Consider the following 24,322-nt stretch of genomic DNA (forward strand, 5'->3'; position numbering starts at 1 on the left):
AAAAAAGGTGGGTGGAGAGAGTCTGGAAAAAGATTTTTTTGGGGGGGCAGAAATATATAGAAGGGGATGGCTTTCTTGGGGGGGGGGTGAAGTCAAGGTGACTTTGTAGCGTGGGGCAGGGGCGTATCTGCGTGGGGCCACAGGGGCCTGGGCCCCCGCAGATTTCGCCCTGGCCCCCTCCCCGCCGTCAACCCTCCCCCGCTGCTTACTTTTGCTGGCGGGGGGCCCCAACCCCCACCAGCCGAGGTCCGACCCGCAATCTCCATATTTCGTCATCCTCCGTGGCCATGTGCTTCAAGGAAGTAACGCTGCAGTGCTGATTCGTTGAATCCAGTTCGGGGTCGGACCTCGGCTGGCGGGGGTTGGGGCCTCCCGCCAGCAAAAGTAAGCAGCGGGGGAGGGTTGACGGCGGGGAGGGGGTGGAGAGAGGCGGCGGGGGGGGGGAGGGAGGCAAAAATGTGCCCCCCCTCTCTGGCTCTGCCTCTGGCCCCCCCTACCGCCGGATTCCAGATACGCCCCTGGCGTGGGGGGGGGGGGGGGGGGAAGGAGCGTGACAGAGGGTGTCCTCTTTTTTTTTTTTTTGTCAGGGCAAATATGATAATCCTATGTGTGTGGCTCTTGGGATCTATTGTACTACTTTGATTGCTGCTGCTCTATGCGACCACCGAATCTTGCTAATTGTTGGGCCTATCCTCCTGGGGCGCACACACATCCTAAACGGGAGCAGACAAATGTAGAAAGAAACTGCTTGCTGCCCCCTACTAACGTTTGAGATCCCCCGCGCTCCCACAGAAAAATAAGCGTAGCGAGAGTGCCTCTACAGGAGAACCTGCGCATTACACGCCAGCCTAGAAAGCAATTGTGGAATATTCCATCCGTTACCGACCGGCGGGTCACAACTATTACATTAGCGCAGCACGAGTCATTTCTTCCCGGAATAGAACACGTTTCCTTCAATACCGGACAACAAAGCACCTAAAAACACTCTTAATGAGTACACGTTCAGACATCTGAGGTCACCCTGTGGAAACAGGCACAACAGGTTGTCTTGAGGCACCCCTACCTCCGGGCTGAGCGTGACGCGTCCCGGCTTCTTGCTGGGCCCCAATTCACAATCAGCAGCATCTTCTCTCTAGGTTGCTTGCAGGAGCTCGCGCTTACGTCGTCGGATGTCACGATGAGCCGCATATATCACAACAACGCCCTACAGAATAAGCCCGTGCATGCGGAGAGCGTATCCAGCGCCTGGGAACCGCATATCTATCAGCGGTAGGAGGTTCTCGCTCCCCGGCCTGGGCTTTGCTTTTGGATAGTGGGCGATAGGCGGGTTAGTCAGCTGGTCTCTGCTTGCAGGAAACGGGACAGCAGGCGCTGTGCTTGCAGGGAAGGGGGGGATTTAGTTCAGGGCAAGTTATTGTAGGATGCTGCAGTACCTGGAGGGCTGAGAAAGTTTATATCTGAGGCAGCAGAAGGATTAGTCCGACTAAGATCCCAAGTAGTAGCAGTGGGATTTGAATCCTGGCTTCTCTGGGTCTTCTTGGCCCACTTCTCCAACTAATTTTAGGCCAGGTTGAATACAGTCCTACTTTTTCCCCTCGTGCATTCACAGTGATTATGCATAAGGAGATAGTTGTGCACATATTGGGGTTTCAGTATCTGAAAGCTTCGTGCATAGTCCTTCAAGATATCCAGAAAATCCAGTTGGCTGTGGGGTCCCCAGGAAAGATCTATAAAGCCTAACCCTATTGCCTGCATTGATTGTAAATTCTGCGCTGGTCTGCTGTTACTTTCTCCCAGAAATGGAAGCCCGAGGGGTGGGGGGATTACATTAGAATTGGATCAAGGGGTTTTGAAAATTTGGAGCTGATTGGCTACTTACCTAACATAACCTTGGAGGGTGGAAAGGTGAATTTTATTAGGAAGTGCATGAAGCTAACCACCATCTCTTCTGTCAAGGTTGCTAGGACAATGGAACAATCTATAGCAAGATAGATGCAGAGCAGCCAAGTTAACCTGTTCCAGCAAGGAGTTTTATACCAGTCCTTGATTTCTCACAGTTCCCATCAGGGTGGATTATGGGTAAGGCTGGCAACTGGATCCAGAATCGCAGGACAGGATTGATCCAGTTCCAATTTTCACATTGCAGTTCCCTGAGTAAAGCAAGACTACAAGTCCCTGCATGCAGTGGGATAAACCCAGGGCTGTGAATCTGAATCCACTTGGCATCCTTAATTATGGGACATGTACTACCAAATTCCACCAGTTGACATCAGTGCTGCAAGTACACCAATGAGAACTGCTGATGCTTTCGGCTCACTTAAAAAAAAGCTCTATACATCATCAAGACTCTTTAACGTCCCCTTTACAAGCATTTATTTTTTATTAACTATTTTTGTCTAATGTCTTTATATTTTTATTTTTAGAAGTTTCTTATAAAACAGCAGGTCTTTGAGGTAATGAGTAAGTGCAAGAAATAACAATATCTGCTGCTGAATCCAGATTTACCAATTTAAAAAAGATAGGCGGGAATGTCCATAAGCCTCATTAATATAGCACCAGTTTTTCAAAGAGCAGAGGAAAGCATGATGCTTGAAGACCTGTATTATAAGAAACCTCTAAAAATATAAAGACAGACAGACAAAAATATTAAATGCGAAGGATGTTAAAAAAATGGAAGCGGTGCAAAGAAAAGCTACGAGGATGGTATGGGATTTACGTTCCAAGACGTATGAAGAGAGGCTTGCTGACCTGAACATGTACACCCTGGAGGAAAGGAGGAACAGGGGTGATATGATACAGACGTTCAAATATTTGAAAGGTATTAATCCGCAAACGAATCTTTTCCGGAGATGGGAAGGCGGTAGAACGAGAGGACATGAAATGAGATTGAAGGGGGGCAGACTCAGGAAAGATGTCAGGAAGTATTTTTTCACGGAGAGGGTGGTGGACGCTTGGAATGCCCTCCCGCGGGAGGTGGTGGAGATGAAAACGGTAACGGAGTTCAAACATGCGTGGGATATGCATAGAGGAATCCTGTGCAGAAGGAATGGATCCTCAGAAGCTTAGCTGAAATTGGGTGGCGGAGCAGTTGGGGGGAAGAGGGGGTGGTGGTTGGGAGGCGAGGATAGGGGAGGGCAGACTTTTATACGGTCTGTACCAGAGCCGGTGATGGGAGGCGGGACTGGTGGTTGGGAGGCGGGAAATACTGCTGGGCAGACTTATATGGTCTGTGCCCTGAAAAGGACAGGTACAAATTCAAGGTAAGGTATACACATATGAGTTTGTCTTGGGCAGACTGGATGGACCATGCAGGTCTTTTTCTGCCGTCATCTACTATGTTACTATGTAAATAATGAATAAATGATTATAAGGGGGATGTTAAGGAATCTTGATGATGTGTAGAGCTTTTTAAGTGAGCTGAAAGCATGGACAATTTTCACTGAAATTTGAGCTTGTTTGTTGGTTACATCCTATACTGAATTCTCCCATTCCTCTCTATATATTTTGGTTCTGTATTTGTTGGCAGGCTCTTGGGTATCTATTAAGTTCTAGCAAAAAAGTATGTTTGTGTATGGGATTGATTTTTTTTTTTTTTAATTAGATTTCATTTATATTTATCTCTCCCTTTGGGGTTCATAGACTGTGCAAGTTTGCCAGGGCAGGGTTGTAACCATGGGTGAGCCTGGATAAGTTATGACCTTTCTGCTTTGTGAGGCCCACTGAGTCAGTGGCAACAGCATAGGCCAATAAGAGGAACACTGGAGGTGATGTCAACATCCACAGTACCTTCTGCTCATCCAGTTTAACCTCAGTCTCCACCAACGTGTTTTCTGGCTACACTACAGCCCCATGTCTTTGGGATGCAAGCTTAAAAACCAGGAGTGGCCATGAATCCTGGAATTGAGCAACTTGGCAGCTCTGCAACCATAGATGTTGCCAACCTCCCCCCACCCCCGGCCTATCTACCTTATTTGTTCGTATGTACTGTAGTCCTGAGTTTTACTCCATGAAGGGCAGTGTAGTCTTAACAGACCGACGTTACTGCTGGCAGGGCACTAGTTAATCCTGTTCCTTTTGTAATCTGTATCTGACCAAACAAAGGCTGAGAGTGAGGGAAGGCATCTGATGACCAGAAATGTGGTGGCATCCAGTGGCCCTTAGTGAGCTCAAGTCCCATTTCAAACTCCTGCTTCATGGCAGGCGGAGTTTACTTTTTGAGTTAAACTCAGTGGTGTGCTGGAGCAGGCTCTCACAGGCTCTCGAGAGCCGTTTGTTAAGTTTTTAAGAATTTTGGGAGCCGGTTCTCCATGGCTACTTTAACAAATGGATCCCAAAATGTGGGCTTGGGCCCCTCCTGAATTCTCCTTTACTTTGCTGGCGAGAGAGAGCCTCCTGTTAACAGTTTACCAGCACACCCCTGGTTAAACTCATCTTGTAACAACCGCTTCTGCTTAGGAAGTAGTACAGGCAGACACTGAAGTGCCTGGTCTGTATATGGGAGGAAATATAGTTTTATTCGGTGTATTAATATACGTAATTTAATTGTAAATGGTGCTGCTTTGACCAAAGTTGATACTGTGTGGTATATATATTTTAATAAAGAAATGTGGGAAAGAGTTGAATACAGTGGCTCCTTGATAACGGGTGCAGGGGAGGATAAATGAAAGCTAATTAAATGAAAAGTAACAGCGGCAAGCATTGCGCATTCTGCTGACGCACCACGACCAGTGGCCTAAGTTCTTCCAGGCAGTCCCTGCGAAGCAGGAGGAAGCACGCTTCTTGTTCTCAGATCTTCTGATGTTGAACTCTCTTTCAGAAATTGCCTCACCCTGAATGTGAGCCGCCGATAGGACTTTATACCAGCCTGGCAATGAATGAAATCGATTACTTGAAGGGTTTGTGTGCACATTGCTTGCGCTTACTCTTGGAGCGTGTATGCTGTCAGGACTTTATTCTACTTAGATTTTCTTTCACCTTTTTTTTCTAGTTCTGAAATGCTCTCGCATATTTTTTAAGGATATGGTGGTATATGATCTTCTGGAATGTATATCGGGTTTGTGGTACTAATTCTGTACATGAGAAGGCAGCAGCTAAGAGCTCTCTGACTCCTTGACCAGCTAGTTGAGTACAGTAAGTGTAATCATAGGCGTAGTTTGAGGTGGGTGGTACTGCCCCATCTCCCAAATCCTGAAGGTGCTAATACTGAATTGCCGCCCCCCCCTCCCCCTACAGCTTGTATGGCATCCTTATCCTGTAAAGTAAACTGAAAAACTGCACCTATGTCTGACCTGTTTTTTTTTTTTTTTTATAATCCTTTCCACAGTGGGCATGGTGTGATCCTGGAGGGTAAGCTGGTTGACTTTTCTCGTCATGCCATATCTGACATTAATGGCAGGAAGGTGAGAAACAATATGTGTTACTTGACATGCCAGAGCCTTGATCAAGTGGGTGGCCATGTAGCAAGAACACTTGAGGCTCCTCTGTGCTGGATTCAGTGCTGCTACTAGGGCAGACTTTTTTTTTTTTACGCCTTTTCTCCTTCTCACTATGCCTCCTTGTTCCCACTCTGCTGCTCCCTCTGATTCCTAATGAGTAGTAAAGCCACCCTTCTGTCCTCATCATGCAGGTTGCTGTATATGCTGTTCTCTCATAAGCAGAGAATTCTTTGGGAAGCCTGATAAGTAAGAATTGTGAAACCATTGTGTGAAAGAATTAAACCAAATAAACACATTGCTACATTAGGGGGTTTGTTGTAAGAACATAAGCGTTTGCCATACTGGGACAGACCGAAGGTCCATCAAGCCCAGTATCCTGTTCCCAACAGTGGCCAACCCAGGTCACAAGTACCTGGAAGATCCCAGAACAGTACAATACATTTTATGCTGCTTATCCTAGAAATAAGCAGTGTATTTTCCCCAAGGCCATGTTAATAATGACTTTTCTTTTAGGAAGTTATCCAGACCTTTTTAAAACCCCGCTAAGCTTTTACAACACTCTGGTGCATTACTTTCCTATCCCCCCCCCCCCCCCCCCCCCCCCAATTTTGTAATCCTAGCACCTAAATATAAACACAGTTTGCATGCTAAGATGATAGAATCCTAATCTGGGTGGGTACTAAGCAGTATTGTACAAGCTTAGCAGTCAACCTGCATAATGCACAACTGCAAGGGGGGCATCGGAATGGGCAGGTCCCACACTTAGAATACCGTAAGTTACTCGCTAAAATCAGAACTTTTAGGCACTAAGATTTACACCTGCCTTGTTCACGGCGTAAGTGATAGTTCCTAAACGGTGCTGCGCAGATGCAGAGTTGTTCTCTGTTCTGTGACAGAAACGGGGTGCCCAGATGCCATTACAGAATTTGCACTCGGTGATGGCTTTCCAAATTTTGGACGACCTTTATGAAATTGAGCCATTTGTGTTTTCAGCTGATCTCTCTGTGGAGACATTATCTTCTGAAGAATTCACCCTACAGAGATAAATTTTCAGGCAGAGTAGATGTATGCAAGAACTGGGACCTGGAATAACATAGGCAAAATCCCTAACTGTTTGTAGTTTCCAGCGCTGTATTCATATTGGACCACTACACATTACTTGGGTTTGCCAGCCTGTCTTTCACCTGATTATCAGTAGCAAGTCCTAAAATCTTCCAAGCCAATTACCTGTTAACCTTGACAATAGTGACAAAGGCTTTCACTTCCGGTGTCATGGAAGCAAGGGGCGCCAGTGCATAAGGCATCGTGACTTGCCAACAGTTACTTGGCCCCCTGAGGAAGCTAATCGTAAAGTGAAACAGGGAGCCCCGTTGGGCAAAATTGTATAAGCTAAGTAACATTATTAATTCAGGCAACTGCCTAACATCACGCTTAAATGACACTCTAATGGGCCTTTATTTAACCCCCATATAGAGCTTTTACTTTCATACAAGTGGAGTTTTCAGACCGGTGATAACTGAGTCAATTGAATGCTGGCATTGAGTACAATTATTACACTGTTGCCAGGCTATGACTACTGAGGTTGTTTCTCCACTTTAAATAAGAAAAAAAAGTCTAGTTTGTCACTGGATACCACACGTTTGAACAAGACTGTGTTAGTTAAGCATATTTCAGCTCATTGTCAGTATTTTCACTCATTCGAGATTCGCTGAAGATTTGGTCTTATACTATCTGTATTCAACCCTGACAATAGTCAATCTAAGATTGGATCCTTCACAGAGCTGTTCATTTAGTGGTCTGGCCTCTTCACTGTGGAATTCATTGCCAGTCAACTTGAGGCTTGAGGGCTCATATGAAAACTTGAAAGAAGGGTGTTAAGCCTACTGGAGTGGCCTATGGTTAGTGGAGCAGGCTTCGATCCTGGCAACCTGGGTTCGATTTCCCACTGCAGCTCCTTGTGACCTTGGGCAAGTCACTTAACCCCCCCTCCATTGCACCAGGTACAAAAACGTAGGCGTCCTTTTACTAAGCTGCATTGAAAAATGGCCTGCACTGGTGTAGGCATGTGTTTTGAAAGTGCGCAGATCCATTTTTCAGTGCACCTGTAAAAAAAAAAAAAAGGCCCTTTTTTTTTTAAAGCCGAAAATGGACGTGTAGCAGAATGAAAATTGGTATGCGTCCGTTTTGGTCCTGAGACCTTACCGCCACTCATTCACTTAGCGGTAAGGTCTCATGCATTAACCGGGCAGTAATCGTCAGTCAGTGCAGTACAATGCCGATTACTGCCTGGTTAGCACCGAACGCCGGAAAATAAAATATATTTTCTGGTGCGCATAGTGAATGCACGTAAAAAATGGAATTACCGCCTGGGCCATGTGGTAGCCGGGCGGTAGTTCCAAATTGACATGCGTTGTGCGCAAGTAGGCGCCAACGCGGCTTAGTAAAAGGGCCCCTTAGATTGTGAGCCCTCTTGGGACAGAGAAAGTACCTTCATATAATGAGTACAGCGCTGCGTACTTCTAGTAGCACTATTTAAATGATTAGTAGTGGTCTCTACGCAGGCTTTCTCCAGTTATTTATAAGTTTGCTGTTTACTGTTACTATGATTAAGAGCCTAGGGCAGTTAGTAACTTACAGCAGGTATCATGGTTTTTTTTTTTTTTTTGTGGGTGTGTGTGTGTACAGTTGTTCAGGCAAATTTAGTTTTACTTGTCTTATATCAACCCTGGTTGCTGATTATTTGCCAGTATTATACACCACCTTGATACAACTTTCCAAAGAGCAGTCTATCAAATAAGTAAGTAAATATACCTGTCCTGAATATCTGGTTGATAGTTATAGCTATATAAATCCAGGTAATGTTTTCCTAGAAAAATGATGATATGGCCAAGTCTTTGGGAGGGAAGGAGTTGGAAAATCTAGGACTAGGGGGCATGCAATGAAGCTACAATGTAGTAAATTTAAAACAAATCAGAGAAAATTTTTCTTCACTCAACATGTAATTAAACTCTGGCATTCGTTGCCAGAGAATGTGGTAAAGGTGGTTAGCTTAGTGGAGTTTAAAAAAGGTTTGGACGGCTTCCTAAAGGAAAAGTCCATAGACCATTATTAAACGGACTAGGGGGAAATTCACTATTTCTGGGATAAGCAGTATAAAATGTTTTGTACTTTTTTGGGATTTTGCCAGGTATTTGTGACCTGGATTGGCCACTGTTGGAAACAGGATGCTGGGCTCGATGGACCTTTGGTCTTTCCCAGTATGGCAATACTTATGTAGCCACCAGGCGCTTGTTGATTGATTATAATAGCACTTGGTTCCACTGTGAGTACTGCAGAGGCAGAGAGATATTGGAAAATTAGCAGAACTGCCAAGTTACCCAGTTCCAGGAGAGAGACTTTTTGGCTGGTCCTGGTTTTAAAGTTACATCCCAAAGCAGTGTGGGATTTGTAGTCCCTGATGCTGCCTACTGAAATAAGTGTTGTAGATCTCGTAATGCACCACTGTGAGGATGTCAGAAATCTAGAACTAGCCTTAAATCGCCCTCCTGGAACCGGGTAGCTTGGAAGCTCTGAATTTGGTGTTGAGAGAATAAGAGCACCTCATAGCTATTTTAATTGAAAAACGGAACTTTCCAGATCTGAGCTCCAAACATTTAGTAGGTATCTCCCTGCTGCAGAAACTTTTGTAATCAGTTGGAACCTTCAGTTATTCCCTTACTTATTTGGTTAGATCATCCAGGCTGGCACAGATGTAATTTTTCTTTCCATTTTTGCCTAAGGGTCTCGTAAAACTGTTCTTCGGTCAATCAGTTCTATCCACACTGTTGTTGCTTTGATAAGATGCAGGTTGGGCTTTACCATTTTCGTAATGCTCAGATTGATGAAGATCTTGAATCTGTTTTTTTTTTTTTTTTAAAGGCTGCTGTTCGGCATAAACAGATTATCACAGTAGTGTTTCCACTTGATGTAAATTTCCAACATCACTGGGGTTAAGATTAAATTACTTCTCTTATGCTATTTATGATCTTCGCTCTGTTCCCTCCAGGAGCGCTGGTACATCCTATACTTGAAACCCAATAAAATCCATCGCCGGAAGTTTGACTCTAAAGGAAATGAAATAGAACCAAATTTCAGTGAGACCAGGAAGGTGAACACTGGCTTCCTCATGTCCTCCTTCAGTAGGTATTGGCAGTGTTTTCTGGTTTTAAAATCAATTTGTTGCTTTCAGTAGTTTGATTTCTACCTTCATTTTTTTTTTTTTGCCTATGCTGAACTCCTCCCTCTGTCACATCAGTTTTCCTTCCTATATCAGTCTGTCCTGTTTCCATGTACTTCTCCTTTCCAGCTTTATCACATCTGCCTCTCCTGTTCCTGCCTCAGCGAGTGTTCCATTACTGGACTTGCCACCTCTCCTTTTTCCTCACGTTCATCATGTCCTTAGCTGCCTTCCTTATCTCACTGGTATCACTTACTCCATTTCTATCAGATTTTGCTTTTGTCTTCCACCTAAAAATCTTCCAAAAGCCATCGGTAGTATACTCCAGCCTGGCATTTTACTGCACTTAACGTTTTGCGCATTTATTTTCCTTATAGAGGTGGAAGCCAAAGGCGAGACAGACAGACTGTCTCCAGAGGAGCTCAAGAGCTTGGTGAATAAAGCTGAGCTGTTGAAAGTAACTGAGAAGCACACCCCCACTGGGACCGTGGCCCTGTGGTTAGCAGAAGCAGAGGTGGAAAAGAGTGAGCTGGAGATGGAGGAGGAGCTTCGCGTAAAGACCCAGGGAGACAGTCCTTTCATAGGTGCGGGGCCTAGACTTGCCTTGACGCTGCTTTTATATTCCTAGATGAATTTGTGGGAGCATGTTGAATTTGGGGGAGAGGGGAGGGGGTGCTGATGACTCTTAATTTTGTGTCTGTAGGAGAGATGTTAAAAATATTGCAGGCAACAAAGATATCATGCCATCTGTTCACATTTTTGAACACAGTATTTCCTTTCCAAATTAGATTTTCTAAATTTAGTGCGTGTGCAAAGATTCTAGAACAGAGTAACAGATCCAGTGGTAAGGATTTTCAGTCCCTTGCATTCTTAGGCAAGTTTTGGACTAGCTCTAAAATTGAAACCCTGTTTATCTGTGTGCTAAATTTCGGAGCTGTTCAGTATTAGGTGAATATCAATCTTATCTTTTTTTTTTTTTTTTTGGGGGGGGGGGGGGGTGGAAGGGGGACATGGTCCCAGAACGTTTCTTTTGCTTCTTCAAGCTTCCAGCTGAATTAGAACTAGAGCTGGAATCTGGTACTGTGAGCCTTCATTTTCAACTTTTATGTTGCCACCCGGGTCACCTTGCCCAGTCGTCAGCCAGGAACCCTGCAGTCATGGGTTCTAAACCCAGGCTACTAGGTGTCATTGTTTTGTGATGAGTTGGGCTCTCTTCTCCTCAGAAGCTTGCGAGTTTTGTCTCTGCACTGGCTGGCCCACGGAGCAGAAAATCCGACCCAGGAACTGGATCCAGATCCTAAGGCAGTGTGGAGCACTACCCTGGGCCAGCATTTAGAATGTAATCTTGTTTACCGAAGTTATTGCAGGTGTTTCAGGCCTCACTGGAGACCACAGAAGACAAATTTGCCAGATAATCTTGAAAGTTAGCAAAGGTCAACACACTAATGAGAATAAACCGTATTGAAGTTACAGCCATCCACATTTCTTTTCCAGAGTTGAAATGTTCCAGCAATGTGATGCTGGTCACTGGGAGAGCCAAATGATTTAATGAATGGACTGGACTGTTTTTGTGCCTGCAATTGCAAGGGAGGCGTTGATTGCGGGTTGGCTGGCATTTTTTTGTTTTATCAGCACTTCTAAAGCTTTTACACTATGCTCTGTTGTTAGTGTGAGCGTTTTAGTGCTGATAGTTAAGGACTTCTGAAGAAGGCAGGTTTGCCGAAATGCAGCCTGTGTTGGGTCAATATGTCTATATAAAAAAAACTTTTTTGTGAAATGGAGAATTCTCAGAGTATTGACTCACCCAGGCGAAACAAAAGTATTGCCTCTAAGGGTGGATAGGTTTCTCGATCGTAGAACAACTCCAACAAATTTTTCTTGGAGTTGTTCTATGATTGAGAAACTAGGCCACCCTTAGAGGCGATACTTTTGTTTCGATTGGGTGAGTTAATACTCTGAGAACTTCTCCATTTGACAAAAAAAATTTTTTAAATATATATATAGAAATTTTTTTATTTTTTATTTTTTGTTATTTCTGTTTAAAGAATTTAGTTGGGTCAGTCCTCTCACATTGCACCGTCATTTTCTCTGGTGGTTGTTTTTTTTTGTTTATAAATTTTACCAGAGCAGATCTGGTGGGAATTACATTTTTTTTTTTGTTACATTTGTACCCTGCGCTTTCCCACTCATGGCAGGCTCAATGCGGCTTACACGGGACAATGGAGGGTTAAGTGACTTGCCCAGAGTCACAAGGAGCTGCCTGTGCCTGAAGTGGGAATCGAACTCAGTTCCTCAGTTCCGTTTGATATATTGGGTCAATATGTCTGCATATCTCTGCAGTTTTGGACAATAAACTTTTGCCTTGCTCCAGTTGACATTGTGTGTAGGGCATCTTCCATATTTGTGCTGCTGCTGTGCTGGTTTCTGGAACATTTCTTGTTTACTGTTTTTGATTTAATTTTATCTTTAACATATATTCCACTCCCCCTCCCTTTCTTCCTACCCTGTCTTTTCTGAATAGATTATAGCTGGTATAACTATATCCCCAAAACAACCCACTGTAGAGGCAAACAAGTATCTGCTCAAAACAAGAGTTATTACATTAGAAGTGTCATGGCCGTGCCTCCACCTTTATGTACCGGACTCACCTTTTCTTCTGGTGGTTGGGCTCTGCATCTTCTCTGAACTGCCTTCCTGGCACTGTGCCCCTCCTGTACTAATCTCTCTTAATCTTCTCTTATATATTGATTGGAATATAATATTTTTAATCTGAGAAACAGGCTGTATGCTAGAATTGTTTTTAATGCTCTAAAGTAATTTATTGGCTTTTTTCCCCCTTGTATTTATTTTCCCTACTTAAATAGTAACTTAGTAAATGATGGCAGATAAAGACCTGTACGGTCCATCCAGTCTGCCCAACAAGATAAACTTATTTTACATGGTATGTGATACTTTATATGTATACCCGAGTTTGATTTGTCCTTGCCATTCTCAGGGCACAGACCATAGAAGTCTGCCCAGCACTGTTCTTGTACTAAAAGTTCTGAATCTAACGTTGAAGCTTCTTAAAATTTACACTCCAGCCCATCCATATCTATTCGTTCACAATCAGGGCACAGATCGTAGAAGTCTTAAAGATAATTTTATTTGCCTTTGTTCTAGCTTCTTTAGTTTTGCTCATTCTTCTTTCCCTCATTTTCTCCTTTGGAACTGTCAGCATTTTTGAGATCCAGGACTTTGAGCTGCATGTGTCTGTTCTCTGCTTTAGCATTTCTATCACGGAGAGAGTAGTGGATGCTTGGAATACCCTCCCGCGGGAGGTGGTGGAAACGAAAACAGTAACTGAATTCAAACGAGTGGGATAAACATAAAGGAATCCTGTTCAGAAGGAATGGATCCTAAGGAGCTTAGCCGAGATTGGGTGGCAGAGCCAGTGGCGGGAGGCGGGGATGAGGCTGGGCAGACTTATACGGTCTGTGCCCTGAAAAGGACAGGTACAAATCAAGGTAAGATATACACAAAAAGTAGCACATGAGTTTAACTTGTTGGGCAGACTGGATGGACCTGCAGGTCTTTTTCTGCCGTCATCTACTATAATATATATATATATATATATATATATATTACTATCAAACCATATCATCTGATCACTGGTGCTTAAGTGGGCATCCACCCCCACACATTAAACAAACTGGGATGGATTCAGTAAATGGCGCCCAAATTTGGGTGCTGGAAAATATCGGCACCCAGTGCTAGTCTTTTAAAGGCGCTCCGGGATGAGCAGTTTTTATAGAATAACGTTAGGTGCCAAGTTCCGCATCCAGCTTTGGGCGTGAGGGCTGAAACTTGGTGTAACTCCTGGCATACAAGTTGGGCATGCATCTGCAGTATTTTATAACACCGTGCAATTTTTCCAAATGCTCCTGACCCGCCCATGCCCTCCCCCCATGGCCATGCCCCCTTTGGAGTTACATGTGAAAACACTTAGGTGCTATCCTATAACTGGGCATGTTAAGTGTATTTGCGCCATTTCAGCCCCCATTTCGGCGCCTTGCATCTGTTGGAATGCATTTCCTTGGCAAAATTTGGGTGCCTAATTAGCACCTATTAGGCACCATTGATAGAATTCCCCAGACTGTCTCCATTAGCAAGCACTAGGTGCAGCATCTCCTTCTGTGGTAGGCAGGTTCCTTCCCCATTTGTCTGAGTAGAGCCCTTTGCAAGGCATTCACAATTTTTCATCTATCGATTTTTTAATTATTTTATTAGATGGGATGCTCCAGTGCACATTTGGGAGGTTAAAGTCTCCCCACCTCTCCTTTCATTCCCACTTCTTCAATATCTGATAAGATTTTCATCCAGCCTCTTGAGTTGTAGATTTGTGCATCATGCTAGTGCAGATTAAGTACCGTCTCCTGTGCCCCTGCATTCCAGTCACTTTACTGTTTTGGACATAGAGAGCTACTCTTCCCTACTGTTTTGTTATCTCTGACTCTCTTAAATAGAATTTGTTTGCTATGGCTGTATTCCATGTCTCCGTAATGGCCGCAGTATTCAAGTCCATTTCTACCATTAGGGCTTCCAGATCTGTACCCTTATTACTTAAAGTGTGAGCGTTTGTGCTTGTAGCCTTCCATCAGTGTTTTGGGTGGCTTCTTTGTACACTTTCTGATCCCTTCTTCCAGTTTGCTGGTGAGGGATTTAAGATTAATTTCTCCGTTATCATGATTCTTTTACTGGGGGGAAGAAATCCACTTAGCATTTACGGGGAACGCACTCTTACCTAAAACATTTATCCAAAAAGAGCAAGGGGGGGGGGGGGGGCGGGTATATAGGCACACTATTCAACAGGACATACTTTTATTTATTTATTTTTTAAAGTATGCCCTTCACATTTTTTTTGCTACTTTTACAGTGTGGCCCCTTTTAAATACAGAATAAAGGTTCAGAAGTACTTTTCCTGCACTTGTTGCTGGGTCTTATGTTTGCAGCATTTTGTATGAGGTGCTGTGGATTTCTGCATTGGCCTCACGTGGTTTGGTAGCTTTGGGGTGGGGTGGGGGCGGGGTGACATCCCAAACTCTTTCTCTTCCATGTGTCTCTGCCCCCCTCCCCCCCCCCCACGCAGTCATTTTAAATGCCTGGCTATATATTGTTTGGATCCTTTTTCCTGCCACAGAAAGATATTGTCCATCAGTAAAGAAAAGGAAGGCCTGACATGTAAATTAGTGTGTTCAGAATAACATTTCTTTGGTTTAATGGCAGATCCATCTTACCCCCATGTGTTTCCCAAATTAAAATTTTTCTTTTCTAATTCACATCTTAGTAGTTTACATATCTCAGGTGAATTGTTCCAACTTTAATTAGAATCCACTGTAATTTATCTTTGCTGCCTTTAATTAAGGACTTCTGCAGATTAACTTGAATTCTCGATAGTTTTAGTCTGATGCTTCCTTAGATAAACATTTTCCAGCCTGTTTTCTCTTTCCCATGTACCTCTCAGAATTTTGCAGTCTCAGAACACTTTTGGGGAGAGATAATGACACGCACACGTTACTGTTTTGATATCGTATCTCATATTTTCCCCGGAATAATGCTTTGCTTTATCTCCAGCATCTCTAGCTATAATAAATGCTGGGACAGTGACCAAATGCAACTTTGCTGGTGATGCGCAGGCAGGAGCTTCCTGGACCGACAGCATCATGGCTGTGAAAACCCAAGGAGCGGCAGAAACTGAGCTCCGGGGACAAGGTGATGGGGCAGAAGATGATGAATGGGTAAGAAAATGATAGCCTTAAGCAGAACAGTACAGTAATCGTCTTTAGCATTTTTATTTTATTGATTTGATAGATCAGTATTTATAACTCATCACAAGGACGTATGTGCTCACAGTTCACGTACCCAAAATACTAATCTGATACTGTTCTTTTTCATTTCCTTGATAACCTAGTGGTGGAAGTGTCGGTTGCAGCTTTCCCATTTAGAGGGTTAGTTACTATGGGCCCCTTTTTACAAAGTGGTGGTAAGTCCAACGCGGGCTTACTGCTCGCTAAAAAGGAAGTACCACCGAGCTACCGCAGCAGCCCGGCAGTAGTTCCCACCCCGAGCAACCGCCATATCCAGCGCTGCCCAGTTATCACCAGGTTAGCGTGGGAGCCCTGACAAAATTAGGTCTTAATAGGCCACAAAATATATTTATTTGAAGTTTGAACAAAGATCCTGAACAAAAGAATATACAAGTATAAAATTATAAATTTACCATATATTATAATGTAAGGTTTTTTTCTGTTTGTTTTTTTTTAATTTTGAAGCTGGAGTTGGTATATACCGACTCCAACTTCACACAAAATTGCTTCTAACTCTGACTCCACAGCCCTGGTGGTAACTTCTCACGCAGTAATTTTTAAAAAATGGCCACACACTCATGGCAACAGAGGCTACGCAATACAGATACTGTGAGTAAATCATTTTGGACTCTTGCGCAAGAGTGCGCTGAGGCCACTTTTTTACCGCAGCCATAAAAATGGCCTTGTTCTATTTTTTTTTTTTATATTAAAGGTCACGTGCTAATGTTGACATTAGCACACGGCCATTAACATAAATTAGCATGTGTGCACTTAATGCTACCCATTTTGTAGGCCGTAAGGGCTCGTGGTGCTGTTCCTGTTCTGTCCAGTGCAGTAATGTAGCTGCACTAACTCTCCACTTCTCAGACATGCTCCCTCAAAAAACTTTTTTTTTTTTTTTTTTTTTAGTGAATTTGGCGTTTACCACAGGATGCCTGAGTGCATCCCACAGTACACCATTTTAAGTTGCGTTAGGCGTGTGTTAGTGCCCAACGCAGCTTAGTAAAAGAGCCTCTTTATTAAAAAGACATCATGGCCATGTTTCGCCATCTCATTGCATCAGGAGCACAATTAGATTGCAAATTCCAAAATAAAATAATGCAATGCAGCAAATGTTTGGAACAGCAGTTTCACATTCATTCACTGCCTAGCAGTATCATACATGTAAACATTTGTTGCATTGCATTATTTTATTTGGAATCTGCAATCCAATTGTACCCCTGACATAAATCAGAGGGCAGAATGTGGCCACGTCAGGTTTTTAATAAAGTGACTTGTTCGATATATATGGTAATACTGATAATTTGTGGTGATGTGACTGAATTATATTTTGTGACCTCTGAAGTGCGGTTTAGCCACAGGAGTCCTTATGAATATAGAATTCTCATTCATGAGAAAAAACAGAACCAAAAGTAGGGTGGGCTGTCTCTTCCCAAAAAAACAGCAAGGGAGACAATTGTTCAAATATATGAACCTTTATTAAAAGTCACCAAATGACTCGACACAGCTGCCGTGTTTCGGCACCTTAGCGCCTGCTTCAGGAGTCTTATGATGTATGTTATGAAAAGGTAGATATCTCAAAACCAAATGCAAATTGGTTCATCCAAGATTCAAGAGGACACTTCCAACAAAACGCCAGCGTAAGCCGAATGGAATCCTGTATTTTGGAAGAACCAGCCTCCCCCACCCTACTTTTGGTTCTGTTTGGTCGACGTTCGTAGGGACTGAGTGTTCCTCCATTCTTCATGGTTGTTTCATGTCATTCATGAGAACATACCATATTTAATCTAAGAAAAAAAAGCTTTTAAGTAACTGGATACTACTTGAGGAGTGAAGTTTTCACATGGTTTATATTACTACTCACTATAAAGACCAGAGAACACCTGCCAACATATGTAATCTGTCCTTGTCTGTTGATGGTCTCACTTACTGCTGCTAGGTCTGTGTGTAGAGTCTTATTAATTAAATTAGAATTCATTGCTGGCTGTTCTTTTGTTTTCATAGGAAGACTGAGAGTGGTGGTATATATTGAGAAGAAACCAGGGTCTTGCATACTTCTCTGTTGACGTTGCCGTGGCTTGGCAGTGCTGTGATGGGAACACTAAGAAAAGGTTTTCCTATTGAAGTATCACTTGAGCATGAACAAAGGACAATGGTTGAAAAACTCTTCAAATCTAGTCCCCATAGTCTGCCAATCTCCTAAGGATCATCTCCGCAGAGATATGTAAAGGTTTTGCCCATCTGTTTGTTTTTTCTTCAATTTATTATCAGCTGTACTGCTTAACCATTATTTTGCATATCAGCTGTGGTTTTTTAGTGTTACTTTAGCTATTTTAAATCATATTTCCACCCTATTTTATCACAATTTACGAAGATTTAAAACTTAATTGGAAACCTCAAAGATTTCCTGCTTCCATCTCCAAAATATTATTTATGCTTTGTGCAGATGAGGTGAATTTTAAGCAGGCAGAAGCAACTCATACCGATCCTGCTTTAGTACAGAAAAAACACCCATCTGTTGCACATTTTTTTCTGAAAATCCATTTCAGATAAAGAGCAGATGCAGTTTTATTTGGGAATAGTTCACAAAACCAAGCACCACTTTAAGGGCCCTGTTTACTAAGGTGCGCTAGCATTTTTAGTGCATGCACAGAATTAGCACGCTCTAACTGTGTAGGCGCCCATAAGAATATTGTGGCTATACAGTTAGCGCGGCTTAATAAACGGCCGTAAGTTTTATTTTTTTTTGGTGCACTTTAGTCTGTAGTTATGTCTTGTAAAAATATATAGTGATCAAATAACCAGTTGAGAAACTTTATTACAAAGCACAAGGGACCAACACATTCCAGCTCTCCTTTCTTTTCGTGGATACAACGTGCAGATGAATTTCGGTCTCGGCAACATGGTTGGTCATTCCCAGAGTTGGAGAAAACCAAGGCAGAGGTGACAGTATTCAGACGCAACCCTTTCCCAGCAGAACGACGTTCACACACTAAGATAAACTGTAGCTTTCTCAGAAATAGTTCATTACATGAATGCTTATTTTTCGGATATGTAGCCTCAATTGCAGAGGGAGAAAATATTTAAACAAACTGAGTATTTACATTTAAAAAAAAAATCATATCCTTGTACCTAAGTTTCGATGTAGAAATTAATAGATGCTTTCTCAGATTTTCCATCGTGTAGAACAAGCGTTCTGTTTATCCTAAAACACTGTCAGCTAAAATGAGTGCATTCTTTAAGGATTGAATGATATTCTGGTAAACTCTGATACCGCACAGTTGTTATACTTGTAACACTTTCACTTTGAATAAAGATGGTACTGGGAGAACAATTTGTGTAATGAAAATTCTAGTTTATTAAGAATTTCTATAAAAGAACCAGTTTCGTTTCTGTAATTTCCACTAAGACACTTAATATAAAAGTGTGAGAGAAATTGCTCTTGTAGCTGGTGTCAGCACCATGGATCGAGTCTTCAGTTCACCTCTTGGATTGTGGCTGAAACCAGTTTGTACCAGATTGATTCACTACTTGTACGTGAGGGGGGTATCTTGGGGGCTTCCCTTACTGAGGAGTGTGGACATCATAATTCTCTATTGTTTAGCACAACAGTTCAGGACCACTTGTCGATGCACGGGCCATGCAGTAGTGATCAGAGTCTATAAGCAGGTACGGATTGTTATCACAAGGTTAACTGTCTTGTGATAATATTTTTTAAATAAGTCATAGCAGGTTTTGAGAGCCATGGTTTTACCTAAGCTCAAGAGGGTTTTGGAAACTGTTAACCACAATGGTAAGAGAACATAAAGAGTTGCTCTACACGGTCATACCAAGGGTCCATCTAGCCCAGTATCCCAGCAGTGGATAATCCAGGTCACAAGTTTGCGTATTAAAAAGCTTACATATCCTGCCATTTCTGAGTGCAGGTCATAGCAGCTAACAATTAAAACAAATACAAATCAAACATATAAACGGCGAGTGACCGAACTCGCTCGCAAATGCACAGTAAAGACCCTCTCTGTCCCGCCCCCGCGTCAATACGTGATGACGAGGGCGGCGGGACAGAGAGGGTCTCTACTGCGCAAGGGGAGGGACGAAACCGCCGTCGCTAGCGCTTCCTCCCCCCCCAAGGTCGCCGCCACCACTCCCCCCACCCGGAGTCGCCGCCGCCACCCACACGGGCCGGGCTCTTGCTCCACTATAGAAACAGCGTCAACGCAGCACTCAGCTGAGCTGCCGTCGCCCTTCCTTCCCTGCCTGTGTCCCGCCCTCGCCCACGAGGGTGGGACACAGGCAGAGAAGAAGGACGGCAGCTCATCTGAACTGTGTGCTGCGTTCCCGCGCTGTTTCAGTAGCGAAGCGAGGGCCCAGAAATCTTGAATTTAGTCAAAGACAAATCAGATCAAATGTAAGGGGGGGGGGGGGGGTAGTAAATTCCAAAGTGAAGGTGCAAGAAAAGAGAAGGCAGAGGAATGGGTAGATTCATAGTGTGCATTCCTAGGAGAAGGGAGAACTTACTGGTGAGAATCTAGTGAACGAAGAGCACGGGAACGGGTGTAGGCAGTGGTGTGCTGGAGCAGGCTCTCACAGGCTCTCGAGAGCCGTTTGTTAAGTTTTTAAGAATTTTGGGAGCCGGTTCTCCATGGCTACTTTAACAAATGGATCCCAAAATGTGGGCTTGGGCCCCTCCTGAATTCTCTTTTACTTTGCTGGCGAGAGAGAGAGCCCCCTGTTAACAATTTACCAGCACACCCCTGGGTGTAGGGTTTAACTACAGAGGCAAGCTGGTGTACCAAGTTGCTTTGCGAGTCAAACATAACACTTTGAACATACATCTGAACTGTACTGGGAGCCAGTGTAACTGGAAAAAGAGGGGAGTGATGTGGTCGTATTTTTGAGCCTTCCACAAAAAACGAGCTGCAGAATTATGCAAAGTTTGTAACCTATGAAGATGAGATTCTACAGAAAACTGAATTACAGTAATCTAGACGTGAAATAACAAAAGCGTGAATAAGGGTGTGAGGAGAAGCAAAATCTAGAAATTGTCTAATAGATCGGAGATGACGCCCCTGGTAAAGTCCCTAAAAGTAACTAGATTCCATGTTAATTATTCCCAAGGATAAGCATTGGCTTTCCACAGGTCTACGTTAATAATGGTTTATGGACCTTTCTTCCAGGAGCTTGTCCAAATCTTTTTTTTTTTTTTTTTAAACCCAGCTGCATTAACTGCTTTTACCTCTTGCCGTGGTACTGAGTTCCAGAGCTTAACTATAAGTTGAGTGAAAAAATATTTTCTCGTATTTGATTTAAATGCACCGCTATGTAATTTCATGGAGTGGCCCCTAATCTTTGTACTTTTTGAAAGACCAGACAAAAGAGTAGTTTCCGTTTCTTAACCTAATTTCCGATCGGAAGACTGGCCTTTATAGCATGATCTTTAGCCCTCTAACTTTGAGCCATTAGCCCAATATTATTCTAATTTTGTTACATACAGAATGCTTATCCTGAATGCAGGTCATCTGTTCTGTAAGTCTTATAGAAACGAAACCCCCTGTAAGAAAAACTAGCAAACCTACACCTGCTACTAACAAATTGAGTAGGTGTTTACTGTATTATAACAATTTACTGCAATTTGTGTAACGTTTTACCAGGCGGAGGATGACCAAATTTTGGTTTTGGTTTCTCCACTGAAACCGGACTGAAATCCAGGTTCCGATTTCAGCTGAAATTGCTAGATTCCTGGGGAACCCCACTCACTATTCATTCTTCTCTATTGAGTCTTATTTAAATTTCTTTTTTTTTGTTACATTTGTACCCCGTGCTTTCCCACTCATGGCAAGCTCAATGCGGCTTACATGGGGCAATGGAGGGTTAAGTGACTTGCCCAGAATCAGAAGGAGCTGCCTGTGCCTGAAGTGGGAATCAAACTCAGTTCCTCAGGACCAAAGTCCACCACCCTAACCACTAGGCTACTCCTCCACTAGCAACATTCCATGTAGAAGTCGGCCCTTGCAGATCACCAATGTGGCCACGCAGGCTTCTACATGGAATCTTGCTAGTGGAATAGCAACATTCCATGTAGAATCTCCAATAGTATCTATTTTATTTTTGTTACATTTGTACCCCGCACTTTCCCACTCATGGCAGGCTCAATGCGGCTTACATGGGGCAATGGAGGGTTAAGTGACTTGCCCAGAGTCACAAGGAGCTGCCTGTGCCTGAAGTGGGAATCGAACTCAGTTCCTCAGGATCAAAGTCCACCACCCTAACCACTAGGCTACTCCTCCACTTCTAACCATGCTGTATTTCATCTCAAAAGTGAGAAAAGACCAGAATTACATTGTGAAAGAATGGCTCAGCATGTAGGAAAATCAAGATATGGGAATTGAACAGTTTGTGTATGGATGTAAGTAAAAGGTCACTGTTGTGCCAACACTGGCATTATAAATCAAGCAGTGGGCTTAACATGGGCGGAAAAAAAACTTCTATTTTCTTACTTCTGTTTCTTATTATTCTTGATTAGGAGCTTTCTAATGACCCAGACTGATTACTGTCAAGACAGAAAGCTGGGCTCACCAGCCACATCTTCTGTTCTGGAAACCTGGCAGGCATCAGACAGCTGTTCCCCAACTGAAGCAGCCTACTCTGAATCGGAATATAAATTAAAGGGGAGACAAAATTGCCCAGTGCTGACAAAGCAGTGCTACTGGGTTCTTAGAAAGATTGGGAAATGATGTGTTAGTTAGAAAATCAAGTATATAGAAAAGTGAACTTCAGAAAATGCAAAACTCTCCTGGAAGAAATTAAGCTAAGACACGCCCAAAATTGGCCTGCACTGGTATAGGTGTGTGTTTTAGACGCACGCTGGTCTATTTTCTCAGCGTGCGTGGGAAAAAGGGATTTATTTTTAAGGTGCCGGAAAATGGACGTGCAGCAAAATGAAAACCAGCACGTGTCCATTTTTGGCCTGAGACCTTAACACCACCCATTGACTTATCGGTAAGGTCTCTTGCGCTAACTGGGCAGTAAGTGTCCAGCACGTGCCAACTGCCGATTACCACCGGGTAAGCGAAAATACTACTACTACTTATCATTTCTATAGTGCTACTAGATGTACGCAGCGCTGTACACTTGAACATGAGACAGTCCCTGCTCGACAGAGCTTACAATCTACTTAGGACAGACAAACACGACAAATAAGAGATAAGGGAATTACTAAGGTGGGGATGATAAAATAAGGGTACTGAACAAGCGAGTAAGGGTTAGGAGTTAAAAGCAGCATCAAAAAGGTGGGCATGTAGCCTAGATTTGAAGACGGCCAGAGATGGGAGCTTGATGTACGGGCTCAGGAAGTCTATTCCAGGCATATGGTGCAGCAAGGTAAAAGGAACGGAGTCTGGAGTTAGCAGTGGAGGAGAAGGGTGCAGATAAGAGAGATTTTCCCAGTGAACGGAGTTCCCGGGGAGGAGTGTAGGGGTACTGAGGAGCTGCAGAGTGAATACATAGTAACATAGTAGATGACGGCAGAAAAAGACCTGCACGGTCCATCCAGTCTGCCCAACAAGATAACTCATATTTGCTGCTTTTTGTGTATACCCTACTTTGATTTGTACCTGTGCTCTTCAGGGCACAGACCGTATAAGTCTGCCCAGCACTATCCCCGCCTCCCAACCACCAGCCCCTCCTCCCAACCACCGGCTCTGGCACAGACCGTATAAGTCTGCCCAGCACTATCCCCGCCTCCCAACCACCAGCCCTGGCACAGACCGTATAAGTCTGCCCAGCACTATCCCCGCCTCCCAACCACCAGCCCTGGCACAGACCGTATAAGTCTGCCCAGCACTATCCCCACCTCCCAACCACTAGTCCCGCTGCCCACCACCAGCTCTGGCACAGACCGTATAAGTCTGCCGAGCACTATCCCCACCTCCCGATCTTGACTAAGCTCCTGAGGATCCATTCCTTCGGCACAGGATTCCTTTATGCTTATCTCACTTATAAGTCAAGAGGAGGCTGAAGTGTATGCAGAAATGGATAGGGAGCCAGTGAAGGGACTTGAGGAGAGGGCTAATATGGGCTACCACATGTTTGGGTGTGCACCAAAAATGGAATTACGGGGCATGCGGTAGCTGGGTGGTAGTGCCAATTTGATGCACATAGGCACCTATGCACCTTAGTAAAAGGGCCCCTCAGCAACCTTTTCTAATTCTGCAATATCTTTTTTTTTCAGAAGCGGTGAGCAGAATTGCGCATATTATGAAGTGATACAAAGGCATTACTATAACGTCAGTTTTGTTCTCCGTTCCTTCCCTAACAATTCCTAACATTCTATTTCCTTTCTTAGCTGCTAGTGTACACTGAGCAGAAAGTTTCAATGTATCATCAACAATGACACCTAGACCTTGATGTTTTATTTCCTGTAGTACAACCCTCTACTATTGGGTTGCCCCTATATAATTTGATGTATATGTTTTCTTAGTAATAGAAATTATTAAGCACAGTCAGTGCAATTACTTTAATAAACAGTTTTACATCACTGATTTGCCTGGCTTACGTTAAAAGTGGGGAAGCCACCAGACACTGGGAGCCAACAAAATCAATCTGCGTTTGCTGTTCATGGATCTGAGTCAAGGCCAGGGGTGTGGGAATTCCTGTAAGCCCCATTGAACCTACCAACAGGTGGGAAAATGTGGGATACAAATGCATAAATAAATATCAGATATAAGCTTGCAAGGCTTTCCTGGCATGGGCATGTGCAAGTGCTTCCACCTGGGTGCCTGTTACACCTCCTTGGTCCAGTGAGAGAGAGCAAAAACTATGAAGGG

General features: G+C 43.6%; 1 protein-coding gene across 1 annotated transcript; it reads left to right on the plus strand.

Annotated features, from left to right (window-relative positions):
- Positions 1 to 898: 898 nt before the first annotated feature.
- ARPIN (actin related protein 2/3 complex inhibitor) lies at positions 899 to 18,831 on the plus strand. Its single transcript, XM_030189675.1, has 6 exons — positions 899 to 1,269; positions 5,324 to 5,399; positions 9,481 to 9,613; positions 10,029 to 10,235; positions 15,265 to 15,428; positions 17,502 to 18,831. Exons 1-6 carry the CDS (start codon positions 1,178 to 1,180, stop codon positions 17,508 to 17,510), a joined length of 681 nt encoding a protein of 226 aa, XP_030045535.1. The 5' UTR covers positions 899 to 1,177; the 3' UTR covers positions 17,511 to 18,831.
- Positions 18,832 to 24,322: the final 5,491 nt, after the last annotated feature.

Source organism: Microcaecilia unicolor, chromosome 1 (assembly GCF_901765095.1).
Source record: "Microcaecilia unicolor chromosome 1, aMicUni1.1, whole genome shotgun sequence".
Taxonomy (NCBI): Eukaryota; Metazoa; Chordata; class Amphibia; order Gymnophiona; family Siphonopidae; genus Microcaecilia; species Microcaecilia unicolor.